Genomic DNA, 14,814 nt, shown 5'->3' with positions numbered 1-14,814 from the left:
ACAAGCATCTTTATAGCAGTTTGGGTACCAAGCAAAGGGTCACAATTGGTCCCAGAGTCAGCACTTTTCTGTCTGTTCAAAATTTGCTCATTAAAGCCATGTGTTAAATTAAAATAGAACAATTATTGGAAAATACAACACCACCACCAAAAAAGGGGGGCGGGGAGGATGTGCTTGTTTATGCAAATCCCTGAACAGATTTACTATTTGCTTTTGATCAAACTTGACTTGGCACTAAAATGGCATCCTTTTTTTTTTTTTAAAGATTTTATTTATTTGACAGAGAGAGAGGGAACACAGGCAGGCGGGAGTGGGAGAGGGAGAAGCAGGCTCCCCGCTGAGCAGGAGCCCGATGCAGGGCTCGATCCCAGGACCCAGGGATCACGACTGGAGCTAAAGGCAGACACCCAATGACTGAGCCACCCAGGCGCCCCTAAAATGGCATCCTTAATAGGTCAGTCTATTCCTGCTGAACACAGCAGAGGGGGCATCCTTAGAGATATAATTTTAAATCCCAGCCATTTCTAAACAGTATGCATAGTTTCTTGCTTGGAAACTTCAGTGGCTTTTTTCAACTGAGCATGCATGTAACTTTATACTTGGGGTCATTCTCTTGATAAAAATCCTGTATGACCAATTTGTCATGCAAGAGGAGACTGAGGCCTAGTAACTTGCATATACTGTTCAGGTTCAAAAATGAAAGAGGTGGTTGAGTCTGGATGCACATACTGAATGGTCTCAATTTCACTTAAAATCAAAGATACCAGCTGAAAGGTAAGGTCCTGAACAATATATTTAAAGAGGGAGAATAAAATGGTATTTGTTTTACCTTGAAATATTAGCAATCTTGATACAGTCCAAACAGTTTAAAATTTATCCTTTATACCCAAATGATATGGAGATAATAAAAATCTGTTCCTTGCTAAAAAAGTAGTATTAGGGGTGTGGTGATTAGCATTTGAGTAAAATAAATGCTAGTGTTAACAATCAGGACAAATTGCAAATGGGAAGTGAGAAGTACATCCTGAATGAATATATCTGCTGAATAAACAGAAGATCAGGGATCCAGCCTATCCTCCTTTGAAACCATATGCCCTCCAACATTACTAAACTAAAGACAGAAAACTTGACCAGGTAACTCCTGGGAAGGGACGGTGGACGTACTGGTGCGTCCACCCGCCGAGCTAACTGGGTGTTCGTCTGCACAGCTTCCCACTGCATGTTTCCCCAGTTAGGCTGCTGAGGACCCAACTCCAAGGCCTTATATCCTGCTAGGTATGCAGGCAACTTGAACCAACACACACATCATCTTGACGAAAGATGATTACTAAAGTAGAGTTGGTAAAACACAGTGACACACTAATTAAACACACACACACACACAGAAAGCAATACTCAAAAAAGTAAAGAGAGGCTGCTTGAATCTGCAGGAACAGTCCTGGGGTAGCCCCCTCCTTTCATCATGGTCAATTCATTAACAGAGGAGAAAAGACAGAAACTGGGGGAAATGCAGACCATCTGCTCAATCCAGATGCAACAACACACGCCTCTTACATCCAAAGCTTTTCACCAGAAAGGGACAGAGATAAGATCTAATCTTCTCATGAAATATCCGACAAAGGTAGTTAGACATATTTGCATCACAAATAAAATAATGCCAGAATCATTATTAAATGAGACCTTTCAAATGTCAGTCCAGACTTTTACCATCGAGTGTACATTGATTAAGCAGAATACTAAATCAACATTAGAGAAAATGGAGTTGGGTTCTATTAGCTTTAGTCAGCTATCCCTTAAATAAAACCATGCTTAAAACATCTTCATTCCTTAAATAGCAAGAACATTTTAGTCCAGTCATCGTAGTTTTAAAAAAGACAGCAAAAGAAATTCCTTTAACGCTGTGTACTGCAAGCAATGGGCATTTTCTCTCTTGTAAGAAAAGGTTAAAAACAAATATTCTTACCTTGAAATTGTGAACCTTTTCATATTTTGGAATTTGCTCGTTTTCTTTCAGAGTTGCTCTTCTAACAAGTGATGTCAACTGCGAATAAGCAAAGAGTTTCAGAGGTTGCCAGATTGTCACAGACGACTTTTGAGAACCCAGTTTCATTCCCAAGGCTGCTATCAATAAATCTTGCTGATGGCCCTCTGGTTTTGATTTGTGAACTGCAGCTCTGTTAGTTTTCCTACCCGACCAAGACTCTTTGGATGGCATTTTGGAATTCAGAAAAGAAATAAAACCTATATAGCTCTGTCTGCCGGTGAACTCTGTTCAGCTAACAAATGAGCATTCTGCCAGCCAGCACAGAACCCTAATCTACAGAGAGCTGCAAAGAAACATCGCGGAGAGGTGGAGGAGAATGATGAAGCACTTCTTAGAAAGAGGTCGACTAACCAGAAAAATTCTTCTTTCTTCTTCTTTTTTTTTTTTTTAAAGGGCTCTATATTTAAGCTTCTGAAAACTTAAGAGTCTGAATAGACATAAAGAATCGATGCTAATATACAAAACATTCAGCATCTCTCCATCCCTCTTTAAAAACCATGCAATTTTGACATATGATACATTTCTAAAAGCTTCCTTCTCTATTCAATATATTACTGTCCATTCTGGATGAAAGATGCCTACATACTGCCTGCAGTCAGCTTCTAGCAGCAGGCACCCTGTGGAGCCCCTAGCAGGGGGGTGGGGAAGGAAGGGATTTGACAGGGAAGGCTGGATTACACTGGTCCCCGTAAGAAAGCAGATAACCAATGAGGATCAAGCAACAGTATTTAAGTATTGTATTCCTCAACTCTGTCTCTTTTCCTCCCTCCTCTCCTGTAAGATTTTCTTGCTGGCTCAAGGAAAAAAAAAAAAATCAGTGGGAAGACAATGAGGGATGAATGAGTCATGCATTATTACAAAATGGAATATTTCTTTTACCTAATAAAAGCAAAGGAACGTTAACAGGCAGCACCAGGTTTCAAAAGAATTTCCCATCACTGCCTGGTAAATTATGAAAGGCTAATCTCTATCCTCCTTTGTGCATTATGGACTGAGGTTAACTCACAAAAACCCAATTTTATTTAAGATGAGCAAAAGCTGGTAAGTATTTTGATGGGGAAAAAAAAAAGAGGCTTTGAACTGGTAGCACACGATTTTCATGCAGAATGAGCCGTGTGCATATAGCACAGCTATCACCCTGCAGTGGTCAGTTTTGTCTCCCTATAAGGATTTTGTTGCGAAACTACAAGTAAATGGATCCAGTCTTTATTTTTATTATTAGTCTCAACATTCTTAATTCAAAGAGCTTGAGGCCAGCTGAGAATAATTTCTCATGCACACAAGTCAGAGATGTAGTATAACTGTGCTTGTAGAACCCTTGGATATTTGTTTGCTGATATAAAAAGGGGGGAAGGGTGCTGGGTAAGAGACAAATCCAGCTCCATTAAAGAGCAATACCCATACTTTTTGCTAAACTACTATAAGAAGCTGAAGTTTTCCCATATTGGTTCCCTAAACATCTCCCCTTTGCTTCCTCATGTTATGGTAATTAAGTTTAACCCATTATGGTTCTAATTGTTACCTTGTACTTAAAGAATCAAAAATTATTTTTAAGTGAATTCAGTCCATTTGTTGAGCACAATTTATCTCAGATTTCATTATCTATAGGGGTATGTGTCCAATGTGCCCAATCTATAGGAGGTATGTGCAGATTCTAATTTAATTAGGACATGAAGTTGTTCTGAAACCACACTAGATATTAGAAATACTGATGACTGATTTTCTAAACATCCCCCAATTTTTTTATTTACTTGAGTATATAGTCTGTTCTTTTAAAATGTCTTACTCTTTAAAAAAATTTCTGAGGGCATCTGGTTGGTTCACCTGGAAGAACATGGGACTCTTATTCTTAGGATTGTGAATTTGAGCCCCATGCTGGGTGTAGAGATTACTTTAATCTCTTAAATCTTAATTACTTAAAAAAAATAAACTTAAGAAAAAAATAATTTTTCAAAAATTTTCTAATAAAAGGCAGAAGTTAATATTTATATCTATAGGTATTTCATTCCCACAAATTTATACCATTTTGTCATTAAATAAAACAAAAAAAAAAGTTCCTGTTCTAAGAGAAAATACAAGGGAAAGAACTTTTTCCTTGCCTAACCTAAATTACTTTTTAGTTTAGACCAAGTTTGTCATGTGATGACTAAAAATACAAACCCCAAACAGCCCTTTAGTCATCATGTACAACCAAAGGGTGAAGTTTATCCAATTCTCAGTAGACACTAGAAAAACAGACTCCAAAGGCAAATTTAACAGTAATTTTTTTTCTCTCTACAATGTTTAATGCTCAATGTTTACATTACTATGTCAAAGAAAACAATCACCCATGTAACTCAAAGCAGCCCCCCCGCCCCCTGCAATTATTTCTGATCAAGGTCCTTTGTTATAAACCATCCCCAGTTCTTCAGCTGTAGTAACTAAAATTCAACCAATGCATAGAAAGACTGATGGTAGAGAAAATTCACGGCTGGGCAACAGTGTACATTTTGTCTTTGAGAGGCAAGTCTGCTGTAGACTCTGCACAGTCACTTTTCTTCCCAAATAATTTTGGTACCTAATTGAGGCAGTTACCCAGAGCAACAGGAGACATAAAACAATGGCGAAGGAAGAAGTTCTTAGCTACTCTCAAAGAACTAGGGGATTTTGGTCACATGATGTCTTTAATAATTTGCAATAATGCAACTTCTGCATTAATTTTGCTACAACAGCTCTCAAGTCCTAAGAACTGCTAATTCTAAAGTTCAGAACTAACACCAATGTTCTGATGTTCTAGACAGATATATACCGTTCATCCTTGTATTTATCTGGCCATATTTAGATAGCTATAGAATCTACTAGTGATGGCTATCATTTATTATTACGCATCCATGTTCCAGGCACTTTACATACAGAATCCCATTAAATCTGCAGAAAGATGCCCGTGAGGCGTATGTTCTCCTCACTTCACAGATGAAAGAAGAGAGGCCTACAAAAGTTAACTTCCTGCACTCCACAGCTAGTTGGTGGTATGTAAGAGTTGGCTTTTTAAACATCATGCTTAAACATCGACATTGGAAAATGAGAGGGAATTTTGAAGTTTGAGGGTAGTTGTTTTCCTCTCTGATTCTCTTCAAGGTGGTTTCTCTAGTTATTTTTCCCTTTCAATTTCAAAAAGCAGCAATAGATGGTAAAACAGAGGAAGCAATGAATAACAATGGACGGTGAGAAAAGCAGTAGTAACTAACAACCCTAGACCTCAAGTTCAGCACCCGTGTGTGCAACAGGCAGTGCAGCCTGCAAGGCTCCGTTTCAGCACGCCCTCCCCTAGTGGGACCTTTGAGGATCTGCACCAATTAGGTGTGACTTTACCCATCCGGGAACCTCCGCTCCCTTCCCTGTTCATTAATTATGAGATGTACCACATTCCACCTGATATCACAGTTCCTGTGTAGCTGTTCATATAGACTGAGTTTTACACATCTTAGTATAAACCCTGAATTTAACACAGGAGCTTACACAAATAATGGTCCATGAAATACCTGGGTAAGAAAACAAGACCAAATGAAGGTACCTATTTATATTGGGGGTGATATACTATAATAATTTATATATATATTTATAAATATATGTATTATATATTATACATTTATTTATAAATATATATTTTATATATTATATATATAATCCCATCTTTTTTATTGTAATAATTTATTTTTACCTATATGTTATATAATAAATTATTACAATAAAAAAAGATGGGATTTGCAATCAGAGACACTTAGGTTTGAATCCTGACCTTGGGAGATTTGCTTGGTGCACTGTTTACCTCATTTACACACTTAAACAGGGCAGTTTAAAAGAGATGATGTATCAAAGGGAAGAGACTGCCTAGTAGTAAGCACTCACTAAATGGTGGTATTACCAGCAGTATTTAGTGTTTCATTTTGACTAACTCTTTGGCCTGCCTGAGACCTAACTCTGGCCATCCTTGATAATGATGGCACTTTTGTATATTCACCTAAATGAGGGTGACGAGCCTGGAAAAAGAAATGAAGAACAGGCAGAATCTACAACCCTCTCAGTTTCTACCTCTGTCTGTACCATCTGTAATATAGAGAAGGGGACTACAAAAAAGGAACTACAAAAAGGTGTGTGTATAGTGGGAGGCAGTTGTGTGAGGAATAAGAAACAGAAGTGGGAGGGGCGCCTGGGTGGCTCAGTGGGTTAAAGCCTCTGCCTTCGGATCAGGTCATGATCTCAGGGTCCTGGGATGGAGCCCCACATCGGGCTCTCTGCTCTGCAGGGAGCTTGCTTCCTCCTCTCTGTCTCTCTGTGCCTGCCTCTCTGCCTACTTGTGGTATCTGTCTGTCAAATAAATAAATAAAATCTTAAAAGAAGGGGAAAAAAAAGAAACAGAAGGGGGAAACAGGAGACCCTGGAAAGGAACAATTTGCTGTTTTTCAAATAAAGAAATGTCCACCACTGATCTCTCTATCCTGTTTGTCCAGTAATAATACTGAATTTATGCAAAACTAGTTTCTCATTTTCACCAAGTGTAGTACGACAGGACCAGGTTGTGGGCCGGACAAAAGTGCTGATCTTAACCCTGTCTTCTACTAGCTGTGTCATGTCCTGATCAAGTTACTCATTTCTTTCAGTCTTTGTTTCCTTATGTGTATAATTGATTAAAAGTACTTAGATTATAGAATTAGATGAGATAATATATGGGAAACATTTTATCTTATTCTTGGCACAGATAATAATCAATAAGTAGAAGTTTCCCTCCTTCCCTTGTATCTGAGGACTTCTATTTCCAAGATCAGGGTTAATATAGTGGGACTGTGGGACACATAGAAGGCCCCAAACCACTGGCCTAAGCAGTATAAGCTTCAGGTCAGGCTGTAATCAGGTGCTTTAAGGACACAACACAGGCATCACTGTTCTGCAATCCTTACCTTATCCTGTCCTGGCAATCTGAACCCCCAGGTTCAAACTCTGAATAATCCTTGTTCTGTCCACCTTCCCACCTCAAAACCTGCTTACAGGGAAGGGTCTTATCAATTTATTCATGCTAAGGTACAAATGACTGATTATACTTCCTTTTCCACAAATATCTGGTTTTTAATGTAAGACCGAAGACTTATGCCAAAGGAATAAATCTAACTATGAATGTCAGAACTCGTTAACAGTAAGAGTATTCTCTAGGAAACTGAAAGGACCTCACACAGAGAGCCACCTCCTTTGAATATCATGATGATACCACAGACTCATGAACACAATGTTCCAGTTAACTAAGTAAAGTCAACATTTCATCAGAAAAGCACCATAAAGGAATGTTCCAGCTGGCATAGCCCAGAGCTTGGAGAGATGAGGAGTAACGGGATTAACTACTAGGTAACCTGGTTCAGGTTTAGCAAAATCCTGCAATTTCTATAAAATATTAATATTCAGATATTAAGAACACAGCTTTGATTTTGGGGGTCCAGGATGGTAACACAGGAAGACCCTGAACTCCCCTTGTCTGTGGACAAAGCACATCTACACCTATTTATAGAGGAAGCCCTCCTGAAGGACAGAGGGTTGACTTCACAGCTTCTGCACAACAAAAGCCAGACAGCATAGAGAACCACCTGACAGACAATAACAAAGGAAACTGCCACCCTGAAACTGCAAACTGCAGTGGGAAGGAATAATACTGAGGGGCTGTGAGCAGGCCACGGTTAAAAAAACAAGAGGGGAACTGGGTAGGGGGATGGCGTAACTGGGTGACAGGTATTAAGGCGGGCAATGATCTCATGAGCACCAGGTGTCACACACAGCTGATGACATCACTACATTCTACTCCTGAAACTCATTAAAAAAATTAAAAAATTAAAAAGCAACTACAATATGAAAGATCCAGCCCTAGAACTCTGCCAAATGGCAGGGGAGCTGTTGGAATTCTCTGAGTTGATGGGGCTGGTGAGGGCCATGGTCTATGTGCCCCTCCACCTGACAGCACAGACAGGAGCACAGCTGGCCTGCCATCTCAGCAGGCCCCGAGCTGCCCACACCAACCCAAGCTGTGCCACCTAGGTGGCTCTGGCACAGGATACACCAGGCCACCCCAGTCAGTGTTTGCTCCAGCTCCAGCTATCTTACTGAGACCCACACCACTTCAGCTCCAGATGACTGCCGGAGCAACCCCAGTGCAGAGTGCTCTGGGACCTCCTGGCTCCCACCTCCTTTAGCTCCAGCTGCTCACCAGGGCACCTCCTGTGCCAAGCATCCCAGGACACCCACAACTGCATCCATTTCAGCTGTCCTGCCAGAGCCCCCTCTGCACATAGAGCCCCAGGACCCTCCTCTCTCCCCATCTATATGCACTTCAGCTCTGCCAGGGTGCCCTTTGCACAGAGAGCCCCAGGTCCCCCTGGCTTATAACCATTTCAGCTTCAGCTGTCCTACCAGGGAGCCCTTGGCATTGACAACTATGGGACGGCCCACCCCGTGTCCTCTTCAGTTCCAGCCATCCCATAAGGACAGCCCAAGGACCCCCAGTACATGCCAGCCAATCACGAGACACATGCAGTCTACACAGGGAATGACCATATACAAGACTATTCCTGCAAGCTTAGAAGTAGCTGTTCTGATTCATTGAAACAAACACAGAAAGTGAAGCAAAATGAGAATACAGAGAAATATGGTCCAAATGAAAGAACAAGACAAAATATCAGAAAAAGAATTAAATGAAACAGACATAAGCAATATGCCTGATAAAAAGTTTAAGTAACAATCATAAAGATGCTCATGGACTGGAGGAAAGAGTTGAAGAACTCAGTGAGAACTTCAAAAAGAGACAAAATATTAAAAAGAATCAGAGTTGAAGACTACAATAGCTAAAATGAAAACTACACTAGATGAAATCACTAGTAGATTAATAGAGGGAGAAGAACAGAGCAGTAATCTGAAATCTGGGTTAGTGGAAAGCAACCAAGCTGAACAGTAAAAAGGAAAAAAAGAAATTATAAAAAGGAGGTTAAGGGATCTCTTAGACAACATCAAGTCAACAAACATTTGCATTATAGAGGTCCCAGAAGAAGAAGAAGAGAGAGAGAAAGGGGCAGAAAACTTATCTGAACAAATGATTACTGAAAACTTCTCTAACCTGGGGAAGGAAACCCCAGGTTCAGGAAGCAAACAGAATTCCAAACAAGATGAATCCAAGGACGTCCACACCATGGCAAACAATCATTTAAATGTTTAAGATTGGGGTACCTGAGTGGCTCAGTGGGTTAAGCCTCTGCCTTCGGCTCAGGTCATGATCTCAGGGTCCTGGGATCGAGCCCCGCATCGGGCTCTCTGCTCAGCAGGGAGCCTGCTTACCCCCTCTCTCTGCCTGCCTCTCTGCCTACTTGTGATCTCTGTCTGTCAAATAAATAAATAAAATCTTAAAAAAATTAAAAAAAATGTTTAAGATTAATGGTAAAGAGAATTTTAAAAGCAGCAAAAGACAAACAAATAGTTACACACAAGGGAACCCCATAAAGCTATCAGCTGATTTTTCAGCAGAAACTCTGCAGGCTAGAAGAGAGTGGCATGATATATTCAAAGAACTTAAAGAAAAAAACTTACAGCCAAGAATACCCTACCCACCAAGGTTATCATTCACAATGGAAGAAGAGAGAGAGTTTCCCACAAAAACAAAAGTTAAAGGAGTTCATCACCACTAAACTGGCCTTATAAGATGTGTTAAAGGAACTGCTTTAAGTGGAAAAGAAAAGGTGATAAATAGAAAAAAATTATAAATGAAAAGATGTAAAATAGGACAACATATACATAAGATATGGCAGAGGAAATAAAGTAGTTTTTAAAGAATGTGTTTACTTTAAACTTAAGTGACTATCAACTTGGTATAGATTCATATATACTGAGGATGTTATGTATGAACCCAAAACCCACAGTATCTACATAAAAAATAAAGAGAATGAAAGGTAAGAATAACAGTCAAGCATCAACCAAAAAGAAAGAGAGCAAGAGAAGAACAGAGAAGTACAAAAACATCCAGAAAGCAATGAATAAAATGGCAGCAAGTATTTGCTATTAATAATTACTTTGAATGTAAATTGTCTAAATGCTCCAATTGAAAGACATAGGGTGGTGAGGGTGGTGAAGTCGATATGGATAAAGAAACAAGATCTATGTATAGGCTGGCTAGAAGATACTCACTTCAGACCCAAACACACATAGAGACTGAAAGTGAATGGAAGGAAAAAGATATTTCATGCAAATGAAAGTGGAAAAAAAGCTGCAGTAGCAAAATCTAGACTAAAGAGACTTTAGAGACTGTAACAAGAGACAAGGGCATTACATAATGATAAAAGGATCAATCCAACAAGAAGATATAACAATTGTAAACATTTATGCACTCAGCATTGGAGCACCTAAACACATACAGCAAATATGAAAAGACATAAAGGGAGAAGCTGACAGTAATACAATAATAGTAAGGGAGTTTAGTACCCCAATTACATCAATGGATAGATCATCCAGGCATAAAATCAATAAGGAAACAGTGCCCTGAATAACACATGAGACCAGATGGACTTAACAGATAGACACAGAACCTTCCACCCAAAAACAGTAGAATACACATTCTTTTCAGGTGCACATGGAACATTCTCCAAGACAGATGACATATTAGGCAAAAAACAAGTCTCAATAAACTTAAGAATACTGAAATCATATCATGCATCTTTTCTGATTATAAACCTATGAAACTAGAAATCAATTACAAGCAAAAAACAAAACTAGAGAAAAACCACAAACATGTAGAGGCTAAAGAACATGTTACTAAAAGACCAATGGGTCAATAAAGAAATAAAAAAAAAAATACATGGAGACAAATGAAAATAAAAACACAGGGTGCCTGGGTGGCTCAGTGGGTTAAGCCGCTGCCTTCGGCTCAGGTCATGATCTCAGGGTCCTGGGATCGCGTCCCGCATTGGGCTCTCTGCACAGCAGGGAGTCTGCTTCCTCCTCTCTCTCTCTCTGCCTGCCTCTCTGTGCCTACTTGTGATCTCTCTCTGTCAAATAAATAAATCTTTAAAAAAAAAAAAAAAAGAAAAAGAAAAAAGAAAATAAAAACACAATGGTCCAAAACCTTTGGGATACAATGAAAGCAGTTCTAAGAGGAAAATTCATACTGATACAGGCCTACCTCAAAAAAAAGAAAAACCTCCAATAAACAATCTAGATTTACACCTAAAGGAAGTAGAAAAAGAAAGAACAAAGACTACAGCTAGTAGAAGAAAGGAAATAATGAAGATCAAAGCAGAAATAAATGAAATAGAACCTAAAACACAACAGAAAAGGTCAATGAAATCAAGAGCTGGGTCTTTGAAAAGATAAACGAAATTCATAAACCTTTAGGCAGACTCATCAAGAATAAAAGGGAGAAGACTCACATCAGTAAAATCAGAAAAGGAAAAAGAAGAAACAACCAACATTCAAGAAATAAAAAGAATTCTAGGAGAATACTATAAAAAAATTATATGTCAAAAAAAATTATATGGCAACCTAGAAGAAATGGATACATTTCTAGAAACATACAAACAAAACTGAAGCATGAAGAAATAGCAAATCTGGGGCACCTGGGTGGCTCAGTTGGTTGGGCAACTGTCTTCAGCTCAGGTCATGGTCCCAGAGCCCTGGGATCAGGTCCCACATCGGGCTCCCGGCTCCATGGGGAGTCTGCTTCTCCCTCTGACCTTCTCTCTCATGCTCTCTCTCACTCTGTCTCTCTCTCTCTCAAAATAAGCAAATAAAAAATATATATAAAAAAAAGAAATAGCAAATCTGAATAGACTAATTACTAATAATGAAAGAGAACGGGTCATCAAAAAACTCCCAACAAATTAAAGTCCAAGACCAGATGGATTCACAGGTAAATTCTACCAAACATTTAAACAATAATTAACACCTCTTCTCCATAAGCTGTTCCATAAATTAGAAGATAAAATTTCCAAATACATTGTTGAGTCCAGCATTACTCTGGTACCAAAACCAGACAAAAGCACCATGAAAAAAGAAAACTTTAAGCCAATATCCCTGATACAAAATATCCTTGAACATAAAGGCAAAAGTCCTCAACAAAATATCAGCAAACCATACTATACAATACACTAAAAGGACTGGTCACCACAACCAACTGGAATTTATTCTGGGGACGCAAGGATGATTAAATATTTGCAAATCAACCAGGATGAAACACCACATCAACAAAGTGAAAGATAAAAATCATGATCCTCTTGGGCTGCCTGGGTGGATCAGTCAGCTAAGCCTTTGGCCCAGGTCATGAGCTCAGGGTCCTGAGATCCAGCCCTGCCTTGGACTCCTGGCTTAGTGGGAAGCCTGCTTTTATCTTTCCCTCTGTTGCTCTGCTTCCCAGTGCTCTGTCTCTCTCTCAAATAAATAAAATATTTAAGAAAAAATCATGATAATCTCAAAAGATGCAGAAAAAGTGACAAAGTATAATATCCATTCATGATTAAAAACCCTCTACAAAATAGGTCTAGAGGGAACAAACCTCAATATAATAAAGGATATAAAAAACACACAGCTAACACTTAGAAGTGAAAAATTGAGTTTCCCTAAGATTAGGAAAAAGACAAGAATATCCACTCTCAACCCTTTCATTCAACACTGTAGTGGAACTCCTAGCCATAGCAATCAGACAAGGAAAAGAAACAAAAGGTATCCAAACTGATAAAGAAGACATTGAACTGTCACTGTTTGCAGATTACATGATAGTATACATAGAAAAACCTAAAGAATCACCAAAAAGCTATTAGAAGTAACAAATGAATTCAGTAAAGTCACAGGAAACAAAATTAATATATAGAAAAAGGTTGTGTTTCCATATACTAATAATGAGGTAGTAGAAAGAGAAATTGGGAAAACAATCCTATTTATAATTGTACCAAAAAGAATAAGATAACTAGGAATAAACTTAACTAAGGAGGTGAAAAACCTATACTCTAAAAACTAAAAAACACTGATGAAAGAAATGGAGGATGACACAAACAAATGGAACAATATTCCACGCTCATGAATTGGAGAATTAATATTGTTAAAATATCCATACTTCCCAAAGCAATCTACAGATTCAATACAATTCCTATCAAAATACGAAGAGCATTTTTCACAGAACTAGAACAAATAATCCTAAAATTTGTATGGAACCACAAAAGACATCAAAAGCCAAAGCATTCTTGAGAAAGAACAATGCTGGAGTTATTACAGCTCCAGAATTCAAGATATATACTAAATATCTGTAGTAATCAAGAGTACAGGACTGGCACAAAACAGACACAAATCAATGGAACAGAACAGACAGCCCAGAAATAAACCCATGCTCAGATTGCCCATTAATCTATGATACAGGAGACAAGAATATACAATGGGGAAAAGACAGTCTCATCAATAAATGATGCGGGGGAAAACTGGACAGCTACACGTAAAAGAATGGACTCTTTTCTCACACCGTATATAAAGATGAACTCAAAATGGAGTAAAGTATACTCTAAATGTGAGATCTGAAACCACAAAACTAAAAGAAAACATAGGCAATATCTCTTTGGCATTTGACAATATCTCTCTGACGGATCTCTAAGACATAAAGACCTCAGCAACATTTTTCTAGATGTGTCTTCTCAGGCAAGGGAAGCAAAAACAAAAATAAACTATTGGGATTACACCAAAATAAAGGAAACCATCAAAAAAAATAAAAAGGCAACCTACTGAATGGGAGAAGAAATTTGCAACAGACATATAAAATAAAGGGTTAGTATCCAAAATATATAAAGAATTGACAGAACTCAACACCAAAAAGCCAAATAATCTTATTAAAAGTGGGAAGAGGACATAAACAGATATTTTTCTGAAGAAGACAGATGGCCAAAAGACATGAGAAGATGTTCAACATTACTCATCATCAGGGAAATGCAAATCAAAACCACAATGAGATATCATGATACACATGTCACAATAACTAGAGTCAAAAAGACAAGAAACATCAAATGTTGGTAAGGATAATGAAGAAAAGGAACCCTCATGCTCTCTGTTGGTGGGAATGTAAATTTTTGGTGCAACTATGAAAAACAGTATGAAGATTACTCAAAAAATTAAAATACCATATGATCCAGAAATTCCACTACTGGGTATTTATCCCCCAAAGTTGAAAACACTAATTAGAAAAGATACATGTACCCCTATGTTTACTGTACCATTGTTTACAGTAGCCAATATGTGGAAGCATCCATCCACAGATGGAAAAAGATGTGAGATACACACACACACACACACACACACACACCACACTGAAGTATTACTCAGCAATAAAAAAAAGAATGAGGTCTTGCTATCTGCAACAACATAGAGGGTATTATGTTAGGTAACTGAGTCAGACAAAGAAAGACAAATAACATGATTTCACTTAGATGTGGAATCTAAAAAAACAAAACAAAACAAACAAAAGCAGAATTAGACCTTACATAGAGAGCAAACTGTTGGTTGCCCAAAAGGGAAGAGATAGGCAAAATGGGTAAGGAGAAATGGTAGACACAGGCATCTAGTTATGGAATGACTAAGTCACAGGGATGAGATGTACAGCATAGGGAATACAGTCAGTATATTACCATAGTATATGTCACTGTAGTATAGCGTATATATGTCACCGTAGTATAGTGACAGATGGTAGTTACACTTGTGGTGAGCATAGATAACATACAGAATTGTCAATTGTACAA

General features: G+C 38.4%; 1 protein-coding gene across 4 annotated transcripts in view; it reads right to left on the bottom strand.

The window, feature by feature from the left end:
• Window positions 1-14,814, bottom strand: part of CHN1 (chimerin 1) — a 213,528-nt gene that overhangs the window by 45,337 nt on the left and 153,377 nt on the right. For all 4 annotated transcript variants that reach the window (XM_013046819.2, XM_004774381.3, XM_045066651.1 and 1 more), the window contains one exon: window positions 1,964-2,041. In XM_013046819.2, the coding sequence (XP_012902273.1) occupies window positions 1,964-2,041 (78 nt within the window). The remainder of the gene's footprint in view (window positions 1-1,963; window positions 2,042-14,814) is intronic.

This window comes from Mustela putorius, unplaced genomic scaffold, assembly GCF_011764305.1.
Source record: "Mustela putorius furo isolate JIRA1106 unplaced genomic scaffold, ASM1176430v1.1 tig00003869_pilon_pilon_pilon, whole genome shotgun sequence".
Taxonomy (NCBI): Eukaryota; Metazoa; Chordata; class Mammalia; order Carnivora; family Mustelidae; genus Mustela; species Mustela putorius.
This window is presented reverse-complemented; position numbering and strand designations above follow the sequence as displayed.